We start from the raw sequence: 26,521 nt of genomic DNA, 5'->3' as shown, positions 1-26,521 counted from the left end.
TTAGCATAAGCTGTCTTGCCAGTGCATTATACAAACTAATTCAAACTTCATGTTTATATCAAAGGGTTAGTTTACCCAGAAATAAAAATGTTTACACGCCTCATGTCATTCCAAAGCTGACATCTGTGAAACATAAAAAATAAAAATAAAATTAATTATTTAATAATTTTATTATATAATTTATTTTTTATCAGTGTTTTTTTGCCTATGCAGTAAAATGTAATGATTTTCTAGTGATTTTTATTTATTTATTTTATTTAATCATTTTTTTTCCTGTCAAATGGATTTGGAACAAGCTGAGGGTGACTAAATGCCCGCTCACACCAATGATTATAACTATCTTAAGGTTTTTGATAATCATTCTAATTCTATGAGAACAGTTCAGTCTCCACACCACAACTATATTGATACCCAGCAAGCAATTTTGTGTTTTAAAACACCTCTAATAGCAGTCCAAACAGCCGTTTGATGTCCATCTTGCTTAAAAGACCTTGAGCAATTAAAGCGGTAGATAACTTCAGTGCATTCTTATAATAAACAGGACATTATCTTGCTTAGATGCTAAATAGTTGTCGTTATAAGCCCCGTTTTCACCGAAATTACCGGAACAGTTTGTCCCACGATTTTTTTTCCCCTCAGACCTGCTGCTGTCTGCATTTCCATAGCCGTCTAAAGTACAGAGAAGATTAGTCCGGTGACGCAGGACTGCGCGTGACTTTTCAGAGCCCACTGGATTTCGTCCTCCACAAATAAACTTAATAAAGCCTGAACCTCGTCGTCAGTTCATCGGTCGTATTTTTTAACTCCATTGTTGATTCGACTAACAACTCTTACTGCATGCACCGCAACAGATTTTTAGGTTTAAATAAAATGCTGCGTGAGCTCAACCAATCAGCATGTTCAGCGCCCAAGTCCCACCCTCGAAAGTTCCTGAACTTTGAAAAAGTACTACCTCGCGAGCAGGGCCATTTTGAGGGGGAAATCTTTACCAGGAACTTTATTTAGACCCTGGTTCCTACGGTCGAAACACACCGAGTACCAACCCACAGTCCCTAGTTCCTGGGGAAAGTTCCCGCTGTGGAAATGCAGCTATAGTTATCGCTCTGTGTGAACTGGACTTAAATTAAAGGTCCCATGGCATGGCACGAAATGTTATGAGGTTTTTCAACATTAATATGAGTTCCCCTAGCCTGAATATTGTCCCCAAGTAGCTAGAAATTTTGATCTGTGTAAACCGAGTTATGGCTGTCTTTCTCTGCCTTTGAGAAAATGACAGCTCAGACAAGCTGATCTTGAATCTTCCTGTTATGACGTCATAACAGGAACGGTTACATCCCTTTTCTCCGCCCAGAGAATTTGGCACGCCATATTTGTTTGTCCTCGAGAGATCATGGCTTGTAAACGAGTGAATGCTGGAGGTTTCTCAGTGTTTGGATGTACAAATGAAAACGGAAGTCTTTTTTCAGTTCCTTCTGATCTGTGATCAGTGATTTCTGATGTGTAGCTAATTATTCAAGTTCACACAGAACTTTATTATTCGTGCACATGCTGCAGCTTCTCTCTCTCCCGACAGAACGGTGTTTTCGTGTTTTCTATCTTGTGAGTCAGTGTTTTTGTACGTCCTCGTCGCGTCTATCTGTTCTAAAATGTGCATAGTCGTGAGTTTCTGCTCAACATCGGCAGAGCCACATCTTTAGAGATAAACCTCACGCACGCCGAAGCTCGAGCTGCACTGACAGGTCGGCCTTCAACCTCACCGACCCCCAGTACTGCATCTGGCCCACAGCGGAGGCACCAAATGCGGCGCGAGATTAAGCAGAAAGGGGGTAAGCGTGAGTGTATCCGGGCTAGGCTAGCCAGCTATCCCCACAATAAACTGGATTACATTCGATTACTGCGCTGTTGTGTCTTTGTTCGTGCTGTGTACTCAATGTGTGTCTCTGACACTATTCATATGATAGGAAAATATCTAAAAATAATGCTATAATCAACACTTACTCGTAACTCGTTCATCTCGACAGCTGTAATGGTACATTGCATGTGTTACAAAGTTGGTAGAATAAGGAGGAAGACGGGCTCGGCGTGACTGGGACTCGTGTTTATTCAGAACTCTCAGATACAAACAAAATAAACTCGCGCTGATAGCGCTCTCACAACTCAGTAGTTACAATATAACTTTGTTAGCAATCGCTCCGTCTCTGGTCCACTATAGTGATGTCCGGTTAACGAACGAATCGTTCTTTTGAACCGTTTTTTTTTTAGTGAACCGGTCGAACCAGTTCACCAAATCGGACTGAATCGTTCTAAACGGTTCGTGTCTCGAGTCAGCGCTGATCCATAATTTACTAAAGTTACTAACTTTCTGACTTGAGTGACAGTCCCTCCGACTAGAAATAAACGAATAACCTGAAGAATATGCTAGTAACTACAACAGTTCACTGAACTGAGACGTGCTGAGATCTGATGAGAAGTGAACTCAGGTCCATCCGTCTCTCTGGCAGGCTCGTGCCTTTTAGACCTCGTTAAACCACGCCCCCTCTGCTACAAGATCGAATACTAATTTCAGATGCAAAGATGTCAGCCAATCACAACAGTGGGGGTTTTTACTGAAGTCTCACAGCAGACACACCCCTTGAAACAGGGCATTCAGCCAGAGAGCAAACATCAGTATAGAAAAAGTGCCTTTTATTTCAAAATGATGACGTTATGATGTAAAAATCATACTAACAATATAAGTACACCTCAGAATACATTATAAAATAAAATAAAAAAATCCATGCGATGGGACCTTTTAATTTATTTTATTTTCTAAAAACCTGTTGTTTCAAGAAACTCAGCTTGTTATTAGACCATTGAGCAGTGCTAAACATTTTTCGGGAGAGCGTGAGCGGCATGTGTTCCCTGTGGCTTGTGGGTATCTGTTTGCACAGTGGTGATTAGAACAGAGAGAGGGCGAGTTAAGGCCAATGAGGGGTGCACGTTCAGGCACTGGAGGACAGTAACCAGAGCAAGAGTTTGTTTTCTTTTGTGTTGTACTTGATAGCCTTTTCGCATACACCCCACACTAGCATATGCACATGAGTGAAACAACTGGCCCAAGGTGATTTTTAGCGGATGTATGAAGTCTGTTCTCCTCAAGTTCTCACAGGACTAACCACAGGTGTAGGTCATCACATTAACTATTGAAGATGTTCCACTAACATCCTATACTTTCCAGAAACTGTCCAAATACTTCTTGTTGTAACTTTGAACAGTATGTTATTTTGTAATTTTGCACTTTACAAACATGGAAAGGTATAGGCCTACTTGTGCAACCTTGCCTCTGATAATTCTCCTTAAATTCCATATAGGAGAAATTAGGGCTGTGCGATATCGAAGAAAAATGCGATATCCTTGTTAAATAATGCGATATTCGATATGCGATATGATATTCCTTTAAGTGTGTAAAATCTATTTCCTTCCCCAACTGATATCTTTCACATAAAGCATAACCGACTGTGTTTACATGAATACTCATCAAGAAAATCATTTTGACATAACTGTGTGTGTATTTGACTGTTCGAGTGTGCAACATGACACGAAAAAAAGAACGTCTTGTGTGCACGTTTCGATGTGTGTGTCTGACAACAGACAGCAGGAGACTGCAAGGAGTTGTTTTTCGAAAGTTATTGTCGTTTAATAACTCTTTTTAACGTCAAGCAGCAAGTCACACAAGTAACAGTTGTGTGCCCAGTCTATTCTCTACTATATGCGTTGACCTAAAACGTACACTTTTCACAATGTTGAAGTAGCCTATTAAAATCATTCAGATATTGCGTGCCCTTGCGATATACATATTGCGATATGTACATTTGCGATATTTTGATTTCGATATATTGTGCAGCCCTAGGAGAAATTCAACTAGACATAAATGAGACAATTGTTTACATTCAGTAAGACAACTGATCTAATTCTTATGGATAGTATTCCTCAAATAACTTGGTCTTTTGAGCGAATTTGAAAAATGTTTTGAGTTCAAATTGAAATTTGTAGACTTTTAGAATATCTGCGAGGCAGGAGACTCTATGCTTCGGAGTATCTAATTGTTCTCCTTGTCATGTCATTTCTGTCTAGGAGAATCAGTTGATATTAAAGAGATCTCATATGTGATATATCTTTTCTAAGCGGAGGGACAGTGAGACAGCGAAGCCTCTTGAGCTGTGGGTGTGGACGAGGTTGAGCCACAGGGTGTTGCATAAGACGAGCTGATTATGTCCCACAGCTTATCTCTGGGTTTTATCCTCCCTTTCTCCCCTTTCTCTCTCTCTGATTTTTCTCTCTTTTATTTCCCAGTTATGTTCTCATGATATCCATATGATGCATTTAGTTTGACCCCCAGTAGCATCCACTGTTTTGATTGGTTTTGTGCATTGAGCGAAAGTTTGAGACGGTGTACTTAATTATGATGCATAATTGAACTACACATCCCAGGAAGCATTGCAAATGATACTCCAATCAGAAATAACAGCACAAAAGAATAAAACTATTGACCTATAGTGAGCTTAAGTATGTAATTTATAATTATTAAAGCACTATTCTTGTGATAAATAACGATTACTGCAAAACATTAATGTATATGCAAATATATATATGTGTGTGTGTGTGTGTGTGTGTGTGTGTTAGGGCTGCCAAGTGATTAATCGCGGTTACAGAATATATGTGTGTACTGTGTATAATTATTATGTATATTTGAATACACACACATTTATATTTATTATTTATTTATGCATTTGGCAGACACTTTTATCCAAAGCGACTTACAGTGCCCTTATTACAGGGACAATCCCCCTGGAGCAACGTGTAGTAAAGTGCCTTGCTCAAGGACACACTGGTGGTGACCGCTGGGATTGAACCAGCAACCTTCTGCGTATCAGTTCCATGGTTTAACCCACTGGACCACCATCTCACACACATACATGTATATATTTAAGAAATGTATGTATGTATGTATGTATGTATGTATGTATGTATGTATGTATGTATGTATATATATATATATTACACACACACATACATAGATACATACATACATTTTATTATATATATTTATATTATATTAATTTATATTATATATACATATTTTTCTTAAATATATACATGCATGTGTGTGTATTTATATACATGATACACAGTACACACACATATATTATGTAAACAAAAACTTTTATTTTGGATGCGATTAATCGCAATTAATCGTTTTACAGCGCTAGTGTATACATGCAGTGAGATAGATATATAATATGATATATAATACCAATAAAATTATTATTAATTAGTTTTACATTTGTAATTTTGTAATGTTATTTAAAAATGTATATTACATTTTGTATTTAATATTAACATTAAATAATTATGTTAAATATATTGATAAACGAGTATAATTTTTAAAAAGAGAAATTTTGTGTATTCCATGCATTCTGTGTAGGTGTGTGAACAGTCAGTTACAGTGGTAGGTACGAGAGCTGTGTATGAAAAAGGGTGAGCAAAAGGGGCAGAAAGAGAGCGCAAGCTTCAGAAATGCTTCAAAAAGATGAAGAAAGAAACCGCACAGAAAAAGTTTCTCTGCAAGTAATGTGATCTAACACCCTGCAGCAGTGCTGCTGTACATTATTCAAAAGGGACAAATCAGTATTGATTGACAGACTGTTACATCTGTCTGCCTATAGCCTATATATGCCCATAGTACTCTCTGGTTTTCCTCAGCTCTGTGTGTTTTTTTTTCTTTCACTTATTCATTTTATATATTTCTCAAATGTTATCATAATAATTATAAATATACATGGATGGCAATATCATGCACGCATTTGACAACTTTCTGACACATGCAACAGATTAACTACATCAGTTTGTCCAGTGTCAGTTAGCAAAAGGGTTTTAAAGTAATGCACTGTGGGGTGCGAATGTTTGAGACCATGCTGAAAATTTGGGATTCATAAAAATTAACTGAGTTTAGGATTTTGTACAAAGTAAAACAAAGTAATGTTAAATGATTAAGAAAAATGTAATGCTCTATTTCTGGGTCACTTATTAAATAATACATGTAACTTGTATTTGTTGTAATGCTGATAATACAATTTTCAGTGATTATAATTGTATTACATATTTTATAACTGCATTTTCACTAGTGATCTCAAACTTTTGGGCCCTATTATATTTTTACAATTCAGATGTAATTTAAAATGCAGTTAATACACCTTTTTAATTTGCCCCAGTTTTACTGAGAAATATATTTAATAGCAGCATCTTTTGAGCCATATAAGAGATACTGGGATCATGCTACAGGCTGTTTCTTTCACATGAGCTCTTCTCTTGTCATATTTAGTCTTGTCCCAAATGATGCACGTGACTTAGACTTTGTTTGCGCATGTAAATAAAGACAACAAAATTTAGTCAGTTTAGGATTTAGTTGATGCTTATTAGCAAACCTTTATCACTACAGACACAGCCACAAATTATTTCCTTCATCAATGAGTAAAAAAATTATATATATATATATATATTTATATATATTATATATATATATATATTTATATATATTATATATATATATATATTTATATATATTATATATATATATATATATTTATATATATATATTTATATATATTATATATATATATATATATATATATATATATATATATATATTTATATATATTATATATATATATATATATATTTATATATTATATATATATATATATATATATATTTATATATATTATATATATATATATATATATATTTATATATATTATATATATATATTTATATATATTAATATATATTATATATATGAATATATATTATATATATATATATAAAATGTATATAATTTTTTTTTTTTTTTTTTTTTACTCATTGATTAAGGAAATAATTTGTGGAATATATATATATATATATATATATATATATATATATATATATATATATATATATATATATATATATATATATATATATATATATATATATATATATATATATATATATATATATATATATATATATATATATATATATATATATATATATATATATATATATATATATATATATATATATATATATATAATTTGTGCTTCTTTAAGATAATACATTTTTTAATAAAGAATTTATCTTAAATTGTTGTGCCTTATTCCAATGGCAAATTGGTTTTAAGCATAAACCTCATGAAAGTTTTATTAGAATTACAGTGTTAAAAAAACTAATTAAGTAAATCTTAACCTAAAATCCTATTTATTTATTTATTTACTGTAGATAAGACAAAAATATTGATGTAATATTGAAACAGATTATGTTTTAAATATAAACCATATAAAACATAATTAGCTAGGTTTATACTTCAAACAAGAGCAACTATTTGCAAATGGAGCAAGAAAAATTCAGTTTAGGAAAAAGATGGAGAAAAAGTCTTATTTGAAGGATGTTTAGACATTTTTGCTGAAAAACTAGACAAAAATCCTTTTAAAGAAACCATGCGCCTTGATGACTTTAACTAGGCTGCCGTCTGCAGGCTGTCCTAGAGCCCGAATGAGGACAGCAGCTTTGAAAAGAGCTTTCAAACTCACATACTCGACCAGCAAAGCTGCCTTGCCAACATTGTTTAGCAAAGCATGATACTGGTTTCCTGGAGAGTGTCATCAGGGAGACTAGAACACACCGCTCTATCCTTGCACGTTCACACACACACACACACACACACACACACACATGCAGTGGCCTTTCCTTCCTCTGCTAAATTTAGTGGCCGTTGCACCTCTGAGACAAACACACTCAAGGAGGCTGCTGTTGAATGGAATCTCATGACATCACAGGAAGAGGGGGGGTGGGGGAGGGGCCACGTGACTGAATAACAGACATGTCATCACCCTGTTAGCATTTCAGATGACATCATCAGCGCTTCTGCAGTCGTAACTTTCTTCTTGCAGTGATTTAAAGGGTTAGTTCACTCAACAATTAAAATTCTGTTTTCATTTACTTACCCGCATGTCGTTCCAAACCCATAAAAAACAAAAATAAGAGTTTTAAATAAGCCTGAGTGGTTTCTGTCCCTCCATTGAAAGTCCAGGTAACACCAACCTAAAAGATCCAAAAAGGTCATAACGGTGTCATAAAACAATCAATATGAATCCAAGTCTTGGAAAGAGATGCAATCACTTTATATGATGAACATATTAAATGTACGCTTTTATTTACAGTCGCACACACGTTCCATGTTTACCATATGTGATGTGATGTGCTCTGTCAATCGTTGTTTAGATGTAAATTAAAGCCCAAATGAAATCTGTTCATCATGTAAAGTGATCATCACAAAATGACTATTTGAGTTTTTTGTTTTTGATTGAACTATCCTTTAAAAGCTATTTTTGATTATAATTTCATCAGATGACTAGTATGATCTGATATGTTGGAGAGGGCAGTTTTGAGAGTGCGACAGGCTCGGTTTTCGAAAGTGCATCAGGATTTCATCAGGAATTAAAGGAATAAATCACTTTTTTCCCCTTAGCTGAGAGAGCAGGTTAAACTCGGGGCAAAACGACAGAACCGCAACCTCCACAGCACAAACTGTGACTGAAATCTGGGCAAACGAAAATCTCTTCTGCTGCAGAGCCCATCAGATCAGCTTGTGCCGTTCTTCATGTCCTAATTCCTGTATTCAGGAAGAGGCTAAGACCAGGAGTGCTGATCTGGCACCGGGTCCGCCGTGTCCCTGATGATCTAGATCACTGTGAAGAGAAAAATAAAACAGGCCTCCTATTTTGAGACTCTCTATGAATGCAGCTCGATATCTCTCTCTCTCCGACACCTCCATCCACCTCCACATATGCACCGCGGGGCCTGTATTCTCGCTCTCTCTTTCTGCATAATAAGATTAAGCAGTGGTTTCCTGACATTGTGGATCTGGTGCCTCTCCCAGCTCCTCTCCCCCCACGCCGAGTTGATGGCGAGTGGGCGTCGAATCTCGGCTAGGCGTCGGGCCCATGTGGGGTCTGCGTGGGTCGCTCGGGGATGTGCTGCACTGACAGGAAATTGTTTGAAAAGGAATTATAAAACTGAAGCAGTTTCCCTGCCAACTCTCTGCCACCCTCCATCTTTCGAGAAAACAAAAAGAGGCAGAGAGCAGGAAGTTAGTGAGCGCGTGTGCGAGGGGCCCATCCCTGTAGAGAGAGATTCACAGAGGGAATCTATTACTGGGATCGTGAACTTTGGCATCAGCTGATAAAAGTAAAGGTGATGTTAAATGAGATGCTGACGGAGCGTGTTCACAAAGTCAGTCAATAATAAGCTTCTGGATGAATTCGTCTCCCTTTTGTGCTGTGATGCTGCCCTCTGATTGGTTTCTTTTCTGTTTCCTGTCTACAGATCGACTTGGAGCCTGAGGGCAGAGTGTACGTCATCATCGATCTGTCTGGATCCTCCAGCGAAGGTGAGACTCTCGAGTCCACCGCAAATTAACACGAGAACCAACTGTTACAAATAGAGCAAAGGCAGACGTAGTACTGTAGGAGCGACGTCAGGCACTCAAGGAAATTGCTGACAAAATATTCATGAATTATTGTTTTTTTGTTGTTGTTGTTAAATAATTATACCCTAACATTCAAAAGTCTGGGGTCGTTCAAAGGAAATTAATCATTTTATTCAGCAAGGACACGTTAACAGTGAAGGACAGTGAAGACATTTATAATGTTTTCCATTTCAAATAAAATGGTTCTTTTTGAACTTTCTGTTCCTCAAAAATACTTTGTTTCTACAAACATATTAAGTACAACTGTTTATAAATGGATAATAAATTAGACATTTTTCTTGATAAAATAACATTTCTTGAGTGCCAAATCAGCATAATAGAGTGATTTCGGAAGATCATGTGACACTGAAGACCGGAGTAAGGGCTGCTGAAAATTCAGCTTTGGTATCACTTGAATAAATTACATTTTAAAATAGAAATTAGTTTAATTAAACTTACATTTTTAATTGCATACATTTTTCACAATATTACTAAATAAATAAATAAATGTAAGCATTAAAGGGTAAGTTCACCCAAAAATGAAAATTCTGTCATTAATTACTTACCCTCATGTCATTCGACACCCGTAAGACCTCCGTTCATCTTCGGAACAGAAATGAAGATATTTTAGTTGAAATCTGATGGCTCTGAAAGGCCTCCATTGGCACAATGGCACTTTACACTCTCAAGACCCATAAAAGGTACAATTTCAAAACAAGGCATCATGAAGCTTCGAAGCGTTATGAATCAGCGAGTCGATTCAGCGGTTTGAATCGCCAAATTTCAGCAGTTTGGCGGTTTGACACGCGATCCGAATCATGAATCGGCTCGCTGATTCATAACGTTTCGAAGCTTCATGAGGCCATGTTTTGAAATCGTCATCACTATGCAAGTCGTTATTTAGGGTTTTTTTGCGCACAAAAACTATTATCGCCGATTCATAAAGTTATTTTAGAACCACTGTAGTGAGATGGACTTTGTAACGACGTCTTTAGTACCTTTTAAGGGTCTTGAGAGTGAACCGTGCTATTGTGCCAATGGAGGCCTTTCAGAGCCATCAGATTTCAACTAAAATATCTTCATTTCTGTTCCGAAGATGAACGGAGGCCTTACGGGTGTCGAACGACATGAGGGTAAGTAATTAATGACAGAATTTTCATTTTTGGGTGAACTAACCCTTTAAAGGTAAGCATAAAAGACTGAATATATATATAAAATCTTTGAATATTTAGTGTAATTTTATGTTAAATGGACTAATGTTTAGCAAAACGGAGTAAAATTAATAAATATGACAAAGTATTTACTCAATTTAAAAGGAAATGTGCATTCAAAGACAAACTGACAAAAAAAAGAACATTTGTTTTGTGCAATCACTGACAACTGAATAGTAATGATCTGAGAACTGGTTTGTCTGTCCTGATGGTGGGCGTTTGATAGATTCATGAAATCCTCTTGGTTTTGTGATGCATCATTAGTGCAACAAGAGAAAGATCTGTGCCAAAATACTTATGAGTGAGAGGAAGTGTGTGTGTGTGTGTGTGTGTGTGTGTGAGTGGAAAGCTGCAATGTCCATTAGGGAAATCCCACTCTTAAATGCTTCTGTGTGTGTGTGTGTGTGTGTGTGTGTGTGTGTGTGTGTGTGTGTGTGCGGGGGCTGAAGCTGTTCTTTCCTGGGTGTGTGTGGAGCATATGTTCTGAGAGCCCACTCACAGACCTGAGGCTGGTGCTGGGAGATACCTTTCTTCATTTGAGGTGAACTAATGATGCAGACGGAAAGCAGAAAGGCTGGACTGTGATTCTGGAATAGCTTTGTTTAAATCCCCACTCAGGTTATAACTGACTGGGTGCATTAATGGAGATGATCATGACAGATAAGCTTCATTGAATAACAATTCAATCAAAATTCAGACAATGGAGTGCCCATCTCTGCGTTTTAAAAGGATAGTTCACCCAAAAATGAAAATCCTGCCATCATTTACTCATGCCATTCCAAAACTGTATGAATTTTGGGGAATTTTTATGCAATCATTAATTAAAAATTCAAATTCAAAATTACAGTAACACTATTTTAGGGTTCAGTTCTCGCTATTAAATAGTTGCTTATTAGCATGCATATTACTAGGATATTGCCTGTTTATTAGTACTTATAAAGCACATATTAATGCCTTATTCTGCATGACCTTATTCTACCTCCCTTAATCCAACCCAATAACTAAACTTAAATGCTACAAAAACTAACTTACTATTAATAAGCAGTAAATTGGTAGTTTGAGGCTAAATAGTTAAAGGAACTGTATGTAAGAAATGTATTTCAATTAATCATAAAATGGCCCTGATATGTCACTAGACATTAAGAAATCATGTTAATTTCAAATACTTATATCACTGACAACAGTTGTCCGGCCAAGATATTGTCATTTTAAAAGTGAAGTTGCAGCCCTCAACTGATGTTGATGTTGACATGTTGTGTCATGCCTGAAGCGCCACCCTCCACCTATCTACCAATCACGAAGTCAGTAGTGTTTCTGCATTCGGGTTGCCAGCTCTGCTCTAGTTACCACAGCTGCAGCTATAAACTTTTTGGATAAACAATGTCTAACTTTACGAAACCTAAACGACCTCGTTATGAATAAGAAAAACGTTGTGACAGTGTCCGAAATAAAACAAGGATTTGTATAAGAGATGCTTTGAAAGATGGAGACGGCTGAAAACTGAGAATAATTTGAACGTTGCTAATTTTCTCCTGGACAGGTAAGGTTCATCTATGTTTGGCTTGTACCACTTGTACCAACTTGTACTTAATGTAAATGGACATTTCAAATATTCATGACAGTCGAACAAAGTTATGCATGTTCGTGCAAAGTAACGTTAGGTTAGCGCAGATGGAGGAGGTGGGTCATTGAATTGAAAAGGTAACGTTAAGGAATTGTTTGGTAAATAAAAACGGCGAGTCGTCATTGCTAACATTAGTAATGCATTATCAGAGCCCGTTTCTCTGTCATTATGCTGGGACGCTGAGGAAAACAACATTAGCACGCCTATTATGGCACTGTGAAAACGTATTTGAGACAGTAGCCTAACGTTACCTCTGTAAAAATTATTCCTCATTCGTTCTTCGCATATATAGTGGACAAAACATGCTGCAAGTTGACCTGTATGACCATTGCTAATGTTATTTAGCTTTGCTGTAATTTTACTATAATATACTATAGTATTTTTTCATGTGGGAATGTACTGTCACATACGAGCGTTCATATTTACGATTATATTTGGCTAATCGCCATTAGTAAATTTTTGCCATTCATAATTACTTCATGAAACATCGCTCTTGAAGCATAAACATAATTAACAGAAAGAAAAAAAACGTACTGTGTACGACTCGTCACTTGCCATTGAAAGCTCCGTGTAGCAGCCTACGTTCCTGCAGCCTATCTGGCAGCCTGGAGTCAGGGGGAGGGGGAGAGGGAATACACCGCTCTACAGTAATTTGAAAGTGATTGCAGTACCAGTTTTGGCCACAGTCCTACATACAGCTCCTTTAATAGTGAATGTGTTCCCCATACTAAAGTGTTACCAAAATTACGTTTAAAAAGTTGAGTAGTTTGCAACGTTAAAGCGTTAGTTCACCCAAAAATGAAAATAATGTCATTTTTACTCACCCTCATGCCGTTCCACAATCGTAAGACCTCCGTTCATCTTCGGAACACAAATTAAGATATTTCTGTTGAAATCCGATGGCTCAGTGAGGCCTGCATTGCCAGCAATGACATTTCCTCTCTCAAGATCCATTAATGTACTAAAAACATATTTAAATCAGTTCATGGGAGTACAGTGGTTCAATATTTATAATTATAAAGCGACGAGAATATTTTTGGTGCGCCAAAAAAACGAAATAATGACTTATACACTGATGGCCGATTTCAAAACAATGCTTCATGAAGCTTCAGAACGTTACATTTTTGGTTGAACTAACACTTTAAACAAACCACTATAATAAAATAATATCCACCATAAAACAGTAAATGTTTAGCTATTTACATGTTACCACTCTTTCACTATAAAAGCTAAAAGCGTTGTGTTGGAATTCACACTCATCTTCAGTGAACAATAATCCCCGTCTTCTTTGATCTGATTGGCCATCATTTTGACATTGATCAGCGCTGTTACACTGCTGAGGCAGACCAGCCAAAAAATTTACATTTTTAAACTCTTAACAATTACAAAAAGTATAATTTCATAGATTATTTTATTTATTTAGCAAAATTGCCCTTTTAGATTTAATTTTATAATATTTATTTTTTGGGAGCTGAATGACACTCTTGTGACAAAGAATAATAGTCTGAACATTTTGTTAAAAAAAGTATAGTCATACAGATTTCGGATGACATGAGGGTGAGTAAATGATGACCAAATATTTGTTTTAGATTTAACTAGCTCCATTAAAGGCTAATTCATAAATGAGCTGTGATTAATAGGCCTGCAAATGTGTACATTTACGCACAAACGTAAGGGACAACAAACAACTACACAGTGGCCACACACAGGCACATCCACATATAGTCGCAACAGACAATAAAATGCACACATACAAGCTCTGTGTCTAAATAATAGTTGTGTTGTCTGGATGTTGCGCTAATCACAGGCCTCTTTTCAGAGGTGTCAGTAAACTGAGGATGAGCTTGGCTGGAGATCACTTAATTCTAGCGTCTCCGTACAAACAGTCAGTTAGTGCTAATGTGCGACTTTGCTCTGGGCATAAATGAGAGCTCAGCATCCCTCTAGTTTATATCCAGTGGTCTGAGCAAAGCCTTGTTCTGTACTATTGTATGTACACACATCTATTGATCTCTGATTGATCTTTCATATTGATCCGAAGTTGTTCGGACCTGCCTGGGTGGGGTGATTTGACATGGGCATGAGAATATCAACGACAAAACAAAGATCAGACCAGTGCAGTATATTATTAGAGATTGATAAAATATCAATAGATGTGCACACTCCAGAACTCCCAAAAGCATAAAAAAAGACTTTCAAAAAGCTCCCTTTTAAATCATGACTAGGTTTGGGAACCAATAATGATAATACAAATTTGTTACATTGATATAGTGTTTTTCTCAGCAGTCAAAACGCTTTACATATGAAAGGGGAGAATCTCCTTAACCTCTACAAATGTGCAGCATCCACCTGGATGATGCAACGGCAGCCATATTGGAGTTGGGTGTCTATATTGTAGATGTTTTTTTTTAAGACAACCGTTATTTTAGAACTTATTAATTCAATGGCAACGCATTATGCAGGCACGTTGTATGACAGATGTATCACTTTTATTTCCTTTTTCCTTTTTTGTTCAAATTTTTCACAAACTTGTAAAATATATTCTGATTGTCAAATATGTGGAAGTGAATGTGTTTTGTCATTTAAAGACCTTCATAATGATCATGTTAGTTGATCGACAATACACGATGGGCGCCGTCATGTTAGTGTGCACAACAATTCTGTTGGATTTACATCACGTAAATTCATCAGTTTCTCCCGAAGTACATAGTGTCTAGTGAACTGGAAGAAAACTTTATAGTTTCCTACATAATGTGTATCTGATATGAATAAAACACTTCAACAAATTATAGCCTAATCGAAAAGATTATTGTTGCATATAGCTACTGTAATAAAATATATTTGATCAATAAGTTATGACAACACATGTTTTTACATTGCTTTAACCCTTAATCGCCCCTCAAGTAGGGTTTACGTTTGAGTCCCTTGGGGTCAGATAGACCCCAAACTTTTACAGAGCAATTGCATAAGGAAATATAATTTTTTTACATGGAAAACTATATATCATTTTTTTTATTTACTTCTCAACTATACATTTATGCTGTGTTTTTGTGGGTATTTGGTAGTTTTTTACCTATTTACTGCACAAATACTTAACTATGTCATAAATTGGCTCATTAAAAATTATTTTTTTATGAAAAAATCACTTGAATGATGATCTTAAATAAATATAAATAGTTTTTGGACATTGCTCTATGTGTTAGGGATAGAATACCGCCATCTGTAGGTTTGTGGAAAAACTTTAGGAATTATAGTTAAAGAGAAAGAGAGTGCAATGACCACATTATCCAATAGAGGTCCATAGGGAAGTTATGCAAAAGTTAAGCTGCCTTTCATCTTTCTTTTATTTGCCCTTTTCCCTCTCTTTCTCATGATTGTTCCATGTTGCATTTGTGCTCTAGTATTTGTCCTTCATTTATGTATGGAATTTTTTCAGATTTATGCCAGTTTTGTTGATTTTATTTGCCAGTTTCTATAAAAATGCTCTCTGTTGCAGTCACACATGTGTGTGTTTGTGTGCGTGTGTGTGCGTATGTGTATGAGACAGAAAGTTCGTTCCACTTTGTGTTTATGCTCTAGGACCAGATCTTGATATAAATGTAGACATTTTCAGATTTATACTGGATTTAGTTGATTTTTTTACAAACAAAGTGAAAAAAAAAGCATTTTTTACATTTTCCCATTCATTGCCAAAATCCAAAAAAATGCTCCAGACACCTGTGTTTGTGTTTGTGTGTGTGTGCGTGTGAGTGAACATGCTTGTTCCATATTGCATTTGTGCTCTAGTAGTAGTACTTCATTTATGTATGAAAATCTTTCAGATTTATGCCAGTTTTGTTGATTTTATTTGCCAGTTTCTATAAAAATGCTCTCTGTTGCAGTCACACACATGTGTGTGTTTGTGTGTGTGTGTGCGTGTGTGTATGAGACAGAAAGTTCGTTCTACTTTGTGTTTATGCTCTAGGACCAGACCTTGATACAAATGTGGAAATTTTGAGATTTATACTGGATTTAGTAAAAAAAAAATTACAAAAAATGTGAAAAAAATGTATTTTTTACACTTTCCCATTCATTTTCAATGTGGGGTCAATCTGACCCTGAGGGACTTAAACGGTAAAAAAATTTTTACACACCTTTAGAACAACCAAATCAAGCCCAGATTTTTTGTGCATGTTTAGATAGATTATCTAGGAAAAGTCACCGAGTCTCATGGCCCTGAGATGAAGGGAACACTTTTAAAAAATGGAGGAAAAGTCCAGTGGGGTCAGCTGGACCCCAAGGGACGATTAAGGGTTAACTCATCAAAATAAGTTAAGCAATTTTCATCTTTTCTATACGTTAGATTCAAAAAAAAATTTAAGTCAGTTGAATGTAATTTAAGTTGAAATTACTTAAACATCCAAGTTCATTGTACTTTAAGGCAGCAACTTTTTTACTGTAGTTAATGGAATTTGTATTTAACAAACTATAGATTTATTTTATACTTAATTTAAATGTGTGAAATCTAAAATAAACATTATGTGGTTAAAAGCATTGAATAGTTGTTGTGATTATATGAAAAGCACTGAGTGCGTCCGTCTTGACTTAGTTCCAGCCCAAAAAAAAGCATGCGTGGAAGCACGTTTTGAATTTAGAAGTTGATAATGTGATGCACTGAACATTCAAATCACACCGGTGTGATCTTACTCGTCAAAGGGTTAAAACCAATCGTGTTTCGGGGGTGGAGGGGACAAATTGAAACTGAGGGGGCTCAAATCAGATCTGAAGGGGCAATACCCCTTTCTGCCCCATTGTGGCACCAGCCTGGTCGCATCCCTACTCTTTTCCGAAGGACATTCTGGGATTTTATGACCATAGAGAGTCAGGAGCTCAGTTTTACATTTACATTTACATTTAGTCATTTAGCAGACGCTTTTATCCAAAGCGACTTACAAATGAGAGCAAAAGAAGCAACTAGAACAGTCAAGGGCAACAGTATGCAAGTGCTGTAACAAGTCTCAGTTAATCTAGCTCAGAACACAGGACAGTTTTTTTTTTTTTTTTTTTTTTTAAATAAATTGGACAGACAGAAAATGAATAGAATGATAAGTGCTATTCTTGATTGGTCAGGTGCTGCTGGAAGAGACGGGTCTTTAGGCGTTTTTTGAAAATGGTTACCGACTCGGCCGCACGAATTGAGATAGGCAGGTCATTCCACCAGGTGGGAACAGCCCAGGAAAAGCTCCGTGAGAGCGATTTCATGCCTCTCTGGTATGGCACCACAAGGCGTCGTTCACTAGCAGAACGTAAGTTCCTGGAGGGTGTGTAAGTCTGAACAAGCGAGTTTAGGTATATTGGTGCAGAGCCAGTGGTTGCTTTGAAGACGAGCACCAGTGCCTTGAATTTGATGCGAGCAGCTATTGGCAGCCAGTGCAGACTGATGAAGAGAGGTGTGACGTGCACTCTCTTCGGCTCATTAAAGACCAACCTCGCCGCTGCATTCTGGATCAGTTGCAAGGGTTTGATAGTGCATGCCGGAAGGCCCGCTAGAAGAGCATTACAGTAGTCCAGTCTGGAGAGAACAAGAGCTTGGACCAGTAGTTGTGTGGCATGCTCTGAAAGGAAGGGTCTAATCTTCCTAATGTTGTATAATGCAAATCTACAGGATCGGGTTGTTGCAGTAATGTGGTCAGTGAATTTTAGTTGATCATCAATCACAACTCCAAGGTTCCTGGCTGTCCTGGACGGAGTTATGGTTGATGAACCTAGCTGAATGGAGAGATGGTGGTGAAGTGCTGGGTTGTCAGAGACAACAAGAAGTTCTGTCTTTGCAAGGTTAAGTTGAAGGTGATGTTCCTTCATCCAGGCTGAGATGTCTGTTAGGCAGGCAGCGATACGAACACCAACCGATGGATCATCTGGTTGAAATGAGAAGTAGAGTTGAGTGTCGTCGGCATAGCAGTGATAGGAAAAGCCATGTCTCTGAATGACCGATCCCAGTGATGACATGTAGATGGAGAAGAGAAGTGGTCCAAGCACTGAGCCCTGGGGTACTCCAGTGGCTAGATGATGTGATTTAGACACTTCACCTCTCAGTGACACCCTGAAGGACCTACCTGAGAGGTAAGACTTGACCCACTGGAGAGCAGTTCCTGAGATGCCCATCTTCATGAGAGTTGACAGGAGGATCTGGTCGTTAACTGTGTCAAAAGCAGCAGACAAATCCAGTAAGATAAGTACTGTGGATTTGGAAGCTGCTCTTGCCTGTCTGAGTGCCTCCGTAACCGAGAGCAGGGCAGTCTCAGTTGAGTGACCGCTTTTGAAGCCGGATTGGTTGATGTCTAGGAGGTTGTTCTGTTCAAGAAACGTAGACAGCTGGTTAAACACCACTCGCTCAAGTGTCTTTGCAATGAAAGGAAGAAGGGATACCGGTCTGTAGTTTTCTGAAAGTGCTGGGTTTAGAGAGGGTTTCTTAAGCAGTGGGGTTACCCGAGCCTGCTTAAATGCTGTGGGGAAGGTCCCGGTGTGAAGAGAGGTGTTGACAATGTGAGTGAGTGCAGGAGTAACAGAAGAAGAAATGGCCTGAAGGAGGTGGGTGGGGATAGGATCAAGCGGACATGTAGTGGGATGATTGGATAGGATGAGTTTGGAGACCTCTGCTTCAGAGAGCAGAGAGAAGGAGGGGAGCGTGTGTGTGATGGTTGTTGAGATGTGTGTGTCTTTTTTTTGGTGTGGAGAATTGACTGCTGATGGAGGAGGTTTTGTTTGTGAAAAATGATGCAAAGTCATCAGCTGTAAGAGTTGATGAAGGAGGGGGAGGAGGAGGACAAAGGAGCGAAGAGAATGTTTTGTAAAGTGCACGAGAGTCAGAGCAGTTGTTGATTTTGTTGTGGTAGTATGTAGTTTTAGCAGTGGAGACATTAGTAGAGAATGAAGCAAGAAGAGACTGATACAGGGTTAGGTCCGTAGCGTTTTTAGTTTTGCGGCACTTCCTCTCTGCCACCCGGAGTCCAGAGCGATGTTCACGGAGAACATCAGACAGCCAGGGGGCAGAGGGGGTGGTGCGGGCTGGCCTGGATGTAAGGGGACAGAGGTTGTCTAAGCAAGATGTTAGAGGGGAGCAAAGAGTGTCAGTAGCACTGTTAGTGTCTAGTGCTGAGAACTGAGCAGGTGGAGGGAGTGAGGATGAAACCATAGTGGATAGACGGGAGGGAGAAAGCGAGCGTAGATTACGCCGAAAGGTGATCTGTGGGGGAGTGTGTGTTGTGTCAGGAGTTGGTATGAGGTTAAGAGTGATGAGAAAGTGATCTGAGGTGTGCAATGGAGTAACTAAAGTGTTGTCTGTGGAGCAGTAGCGCGTGTAGATAAGGTCCAGATGGTTACCTGATTTGTGAGTAGCTGTAGTAGATACTCGCATCAGGTCAAATGAGGTCAGAAGAGTGGTGAAGTCAGCCGCCTGGGGTTTATCAAGGTGGATGTTGAAGTCACCAAGCAGTACCAGAGGAGTGCCATCCTCAGGGAAGTGAGAGAGGAAAATATCCAATTCCTCTAAGAAGTTACCCAGTTGACCTGGAGGGCGATAAATAACTACAACATGGATTTTAGCAGGATGAGTAATAGTGATTGAGTGTGATTCAAAAGAGCGGTTGCCAGATAGAGATGTAATGGGCTCAAATTTCCAATCATTTGAGATGAGCAAACCAGTACCTCCACCCCTCCCAATCGGGCGAGGGGTGTGTGAAAAAGTGAAATTATTTGAGAGAGCTGCAGGAGTGGCAGTGTCTTCTGGTTTGATCCAGGTTTCAGTTAGAGCCATGAGACTGAGATGTGAATGAGTGGAAAAAGATGAAATAAAGTCTGCTTTGTTTACAGCAGACTGGCAATTCCACAGACCAATTGGAATGGACATTAATGTAGTAGAGGAAATAGGTACACTTCGCAGATTATTAGGATTACGGCGTCTAGAACGTGCTGAGCGTGACTTGCGGGTGTTTGAGGTAACAGTAGTGATTTGGAAGCACATCGTGAATATGGGTCCGAGAACCAAACAGATAACAACAAGCAAAACAAGCAAAACACAAAAGTGGACAAAGTAGAAGGAAAGCTATACTCAAGTGCCTTGTCGTGTCCTTGCTCGAGTGGAGTCGCGCAGAGTAGAGTCGATGGTCTTTACACTCCTCGGTCTTCACACTATGAGGGCTTCACACGAGGGCTGCCGCGGAGAACCGCTCACTTATACTCACGTTAATTGTCCTTATTGAATACAGATGGCTACTCCCAGTGAAACGCGTTCGGCTCGCGTGAGGTCACGTGACTAACAAACTTTCACCAAACAGACAACCAACTACAGCACACAGACAACGTTCTGACTAACAGCTGAACTACAGATCACTTAAGAAAATGTAAACAGTACTCACAGACTAGTTGTTCTCCCTGAAGTTCGATTGCTTCTCTCTAACTCAATGTAAACAACAAAGCTCTTATACCACGCTGGCTAGCGGCCACGCCCAGTGAAACGCGTTCGGCTCGCGTGAGGTCACGTGACTAACAAACTTTCACCAAACAGACAACCAACTACAGCACACAGACAACGTTCTGACTAACAGCTGAACTACAGATCACTTAAGAAAATGTAAACAGTACTCACAGACTAGTTGTTCTCCCTGAAGTTCGATTGCTTCTGTCTAACTCAATGTAAACAACAAAGCTCTTATACCACGCTGGCTAGCGGCCACGCCCAGTGAAACGCGTTCGGCTCGCGTGAGGTCACGTTTTAACATCCCATATGAAGGACGGTGCTTTTTGACAGTATGGTGTCCCCAACATAGTGCAGGTATGACGTCACGTCACTTTGTAGGCCAACCAGCAGTTAGCATCACACTGGTTTCCTTGACAAAAACACAACAGGATTTTTCCATAGGCTTTTGGATTATCACAAAATGGTAATGGTTCTCGCACTGCATACTAAAATACCCTGTATTACTATACAGCATAAAACATACAGCACGACCAATTAAGTGAGTGAATGGCACTTTTTAGCGAATCAGCAACATACGGCTTGACCAGTGGAAAACGATCACCAAGCTAATGTCTATGAGCTGATTCTTTAAGTATGTCAAAAGCAAACCGCTTGATCAATGAGGTTTTACTCTGAAGTGAATGGCTCTTGTGAGCTCTTTTAGTGATTCAAAAACAATAATAAAACTTCACTGGTCAAGATTTTTAAGCAAATGACTCATCTGAATGGTTCTTTTTAATGAATCACAAATAGTTAGAGCAGTTTCTCAATCTCTTTAAATTCTGATTGGCTGTCAATTTTATCATTCATCAGCTGGAAAAAATTGTTCTGAAAGTGGTTCCAATGTTACATTTCCTCTGTGTCGTTAACGTTACAGCTGTGGTGTGGACGTCCCTATTCTCATAGAATTTGAGCGATTATGAAAACTATAGTTTTAGTTATCGTCCTTGGTGTGACCGACCCTTAACTGTGTTATGTTGTTATTGAGGCTCTTGTGTATTTTATGATGTATAAACTAAAATAGTTTATGAGTTTTATCAGTGGTGTTTTATAAGGATAAAGGAATGAATGAATTATGCTACCACATTTGTGTTCTTTGTTGATTTGGACAAAAAACTAGCTTGATCCCAGCATTTGTCAACACAATTGCATTTCTAGTTTTCAAACGTTTCTTCCTCAAATTGAAAAGAATAATTGATGTCATAGAATGTTGAAGCAGAATCATTTAGAGATAACGGAACACAAATGTTATTTGACACGTTTCGTTACAAATCCCTGCTCATGACCTTTGATCTTTGCTGCGATGGAGACCATACCACCAATAGCAGGTGGGAGAAGTTTTTGGTACCTAGAGGTGGGAGAATGATTTCTTGTTTCCACAAACCGATCCAATCAATGAGTCTTACACACACACAGGATAGAGACTCTCTTAAGATATGAAGGGCAGTTGAGCTATTTTCAGTGGCACCTCAAGCTACGCAGACCAGAATAGCTCAGGCACTGCAGCGTCCTTGCTTTCTGTAAAATTACCCATGTTCCTACCTGCCTGACCCACGTCCCACTAGGCTCTTTTGTGTGTTACGACCAATTCAGAACGTGAATTTTCATTGCTGTTCACAGACTCCGCTGGTCACAGATGTTTCATTCGGATAAATGAAATATATTTCTGCCTGTTCCAGCTGTCTGAGTGCATTATATACACATACATATTGAGATACTGAAATAAAATGGTAGCAGTAAAGTATCCCGACTCCCACCTGCTTTGCGCAAGTTTGTCCCTTTTGCCGTTATCGGCTCACCCTTCTGATGAGAGGTGACAGACGCTGTGCTTCTATCTTTACCCTCCTCTATTTATAGTGATCCTCTCATCAGCCAAATGCATTCCTCCTTTCTCAGGATTCTGACTCATCCCACCATTCAATACATTTAACCATATTAAAGGATAACCAACACAGGTTGAAAAAAGGAACAAGTAGGAAGTGTTTGTGTGTGTGTATGCCTACGGAGTGGAAACGTTTTTGTCGGGTGCAACATGTCAGTTGTTCAGGATTTACTGTCTGAAAATAGCAGGTGGGACTTGAGCCATGGATTAACAGACAGACGGACACGCGCGCACACACACACACACACATCTTATAGGTGAGACAAAACAATGGCGGCATGAGAAAACGTTGAAAAATATTTATACACTGCTGTTCGGAAGTTTGGGGTCAGTAAGATTTTAAAAAAAGAAAAAAAGAAATACTTTTATTCAGCAAAGATACCTTAAATTGATCAAAAGTAACTGTAAGGCATTTATAATATTACAAAAGGTTTATATTTCAAATAAATACTGTTCTTTTGAAAAGAGAATAAAATGTATATCACAATTTCCCACAACAATTTGAATCAGCCTTACTGTTTTTAATGTTTCTTAAGCACAATAAATAAATAAAAAATATTACAAAAAATAAAAAAATAGATAAATTAAAAAAATCTACTTTTATATGTATCCCTAGTTTAAAAGGCTGGACAATCTGAAAACACTTGTCATAAATACACTTCATAAACATAAAACACACACACATTTCAGTTTAGCTCTTTATTTGTATTGTGGTTTTCACAATACATTTTGTTTCAAAGCAGCTGTATAGAAAATTAATGTCTACATTACAATTTAGAGTGACCTGTTATCAGAGGTGACTGTGTCCAAAACGTTTAATAGCTAACAATGTATTAATTTAAGGCAAAACCAATGAGCTCATTGAAGTAATTATTACAAGTTGTGAACATAATGATTACAATATATATAGAACATTTAGCATTGGTGCATGTTGATTCAGAGTTTGCGTCATCTGAAGTCCTTGCAGGAGTTGGAGTCATCTCTTTACAGTGATGCGCATTCATAGCAATACGAAAAAGACCAAATATTGCTACAGCTGTCCTCTAACAAACCCTTTAACCCCCATTTCTGTCCATCTTCCTGATTGGCTGTTCCCATCCACTTCCTGTTCGTCCTACACTTGAACTTTCTCCCTGGGTTCATGTGTTCACCGCTTAGTGAGTGTCAGCCTTTGGCTTCTTATAATGCAAATGTATGCAGGGCTGCTAGGAGGAGTGGTATTGGCTATTTTTATATCTTTCTCTCTCCTTTTCTTAATGAGTTTCTTTATCTGAGGCTTCAGTGCACTAAATGTTCTCTGTCTATTCGTTTTCTTCCAGGTTGTCTCCTTCTCTCGTCAACTTCCCTCACTCCTCCCTCTTTCTTAAAATCCAAATCTGTCTATTTGTATGTTGAGCAGAGGGGATCTTCTGCGGTCGCTGCGCGTGTTTGTTCAGCGGGGCGGCCCAGGCTCTGAGATGGTTTAGATTGCAGGGGTTGCCATGGAAACGGGCCTGTGCTCTCACACTTATAGATGGATAGAGTGGGTGAGAGGTCTGAGAGCAGGAGAGAGAGAAAGAGAGATGGAGAGAAGGGTGAAAGAGTGGACAAGGTCAAAATCTGAACAATGGCATTGCCGTTGTGAAGAGTTCTCGGATTAGTTAGCGTGACCTCGCACAGATGTTTTTCATCAGAATCCAGCTCGGTTTGTGTGGCATTACGGAAACGCACAGATTCTTAAGTATATGCATTTTGTGAAGTGTTCGATAATATCTGTTCTAGGTGTTGGAGCTCTGAATCACCAGTGATCTTAACGTATTTCCCTTCATGCGATCAGGGACCCTCAACGGAATAATCTGCTCTCATTTTGTAATTTAGAAAGCAAGAGAGATAGAGAGTCATGTGACAGATGGCTAGTTAGATAACATCTCAGATCACTACGTAACTGCGGCTCAGTAATGCTGTAGGACTGTGATATCACCTGCCAAGCTTACCAGAGTCAGACATAACAGCTTGACAACTCTCTTGTGGCTCAACTACATGACCAAAGGAATCATCTATCCCATCCATCCCATCCCATCCATAGTACACCTTTCAAAAGTTTGGGGTCAGTTTCAATGTTGATAACATATAACATTACATTTGTCCTTCTTCATATTTTGGTGGAAACTGATCGTTTTCTTTTTTTCAGGATGCCTTGATGGATAGAAAGTTCAAAAGAACAGCATTTATTTGAAATGGAAATCTTTTGTAACATTATACAAGTCTTTACTGTCACTTTTGATCAGTTTAATGATCCTTACTCCATCAACGTATCAATCTTTTAAAAAAAAAAAAAAGTACTAAAAGTACTGACTCTGAACTTTTGAACGGTAACACATTCTATACTCCTCATTTGTGCGTCTATTAAAAAAAGTTATACATAGGTCCATAGAGGACAAAAATGTCCATGTCCAAAAACTGTCATAAAAATTTGAAGCTTGAGCACAGACTTACGTTTTGTCTCTTTTTAAAGAAGACCCTTGCTGGCAGATTATTGTTGAGGTAAAAAAAAAGTTACAGAGGTTTTATGATAAATTATTTATGACCATTATTTAATATAAAATATATATTTTATGAAACACGTTGAACCCTAAAACTGCTAGAAAATCAAAGCCTTAAATCTAAATAAGTTATGTTCCAAATTTGAGGTTGATATCTCAAAAAAATAGCTTTCAGTAAGATTTTGTTTGGGCGCAGTACCAAATTTTCTCCATTAGATGCCAACAAAGCTCCACTGGTACACATAGTTGGCTTTTTTATTTTTTATTTTATGACACACATATAAACCACACTCTAACATCCATACCGACACACCCACACAAAGAGTATTTGCTTTATAGGCCAAACCTGAGAAAATGGCACCATTTGGTAAAAAAAAATTAGTAAAAGTTTTAATTTTATGAAAAAATTTTGAAGCCTTGCCAACAGAATGAAAACCTATAGTTAAATGGCCCTGGGACTGTTTTAATGGATTTCATTTGGGAATGTCTTAATATCTGTCCTTATTGTCCTGAGTGTAACTATTTTGCGTACATAGTGTAAAATAGATTTAATAAAGGAAATGGGTGTGAAATAGTAAAATTCCAATAAAAATACCCACTTGTGGCCAAATTTATGCGGTTGGCATTAACATTGGCAAAATACCTGAAAAAGACAAAAATGTCAATAAGGATCCACAACGGTTAATTGATTTTATGTGCTCTTTGTGAATGTCAGTCAGTGGTTAGAACAATTACACACTTAAGTTCTAAGCATTATTTATTTTTGCCGCCCATATTAAAAGGCTACTGTATTCACACAGCAGGAGAGTAGCTGCAAGTTGCAGCGCTGAGCCTATTTTTGCTGTTTGTTGTGCGCTGTACTACACTGTTAACCTATTTATGAACACACTCTTTTACGGTTTTCTTTTACTATGTGAGTATGAACTACTCAATCTCAAAACAGTTTACATGCACATTGACAAGCACAAAGAGCAGTTTCTCTTCAGGTAATCTGCATCCAGATGATTTTTATAACAGATTATAGCTTTTGCAATTTGAGGTTTGAGTTCCATTTTGTGTTGATTAATTACTGTTCGTTTGGCTCGCCATCTCATGTAAATTGCATTTTGCAACAATGTAATAACTCTGAATGACAAAGTTCTTATGTATTTATTTTAATAACTGATATAAATCATTCATGAATTACCTAATAACCTAAATAGCTTGTCTCTCACTCCTGTTAGAGACCAGCATTGCCA

At 37.8% G+C, this 26,521-nt stretch overlaps 1 protein-coding gene across 2 annotated transcripts in view; it reads left to right on the top strand.

The window, feature by feature from the left end:
- The window catches only part of prkcea (protein kinase C, epsilon a), an 86,864-nt gene that overhangs the window by 11,189 nt on the left and 49,154 nt on the right, over window positions 1-26,521 (top strand). For both annotated transcript variants that reach the window (XM_079800994.1, XM_079800995.1), the window contains exon 2: window positions 9,406-9,469. In XM_079800994.1, the coding sequence (XP_079657120.1) occupies window positions 9,406-9,469 (64 nt within the window). The remainder of the gene's footprint in view (window positions 1-9,405; window positions 9,470-26,521) is intronic.

The sequence above is a fragment of the Gobio gobio genome, assembly GCF_949357685.1.
Source record: "Gobio gobio genome assembly, chromosome: 20".
Classification (NCBI taxonomy): Eukaryota; Metazoa; Chordata; class Actinopteri; order Cypriniformes; family Gobionidae; genus Gobio; species Gobio gobio.
This window is presented reverse-complemented; position numbering and strand designations above follow the sequence as displayed.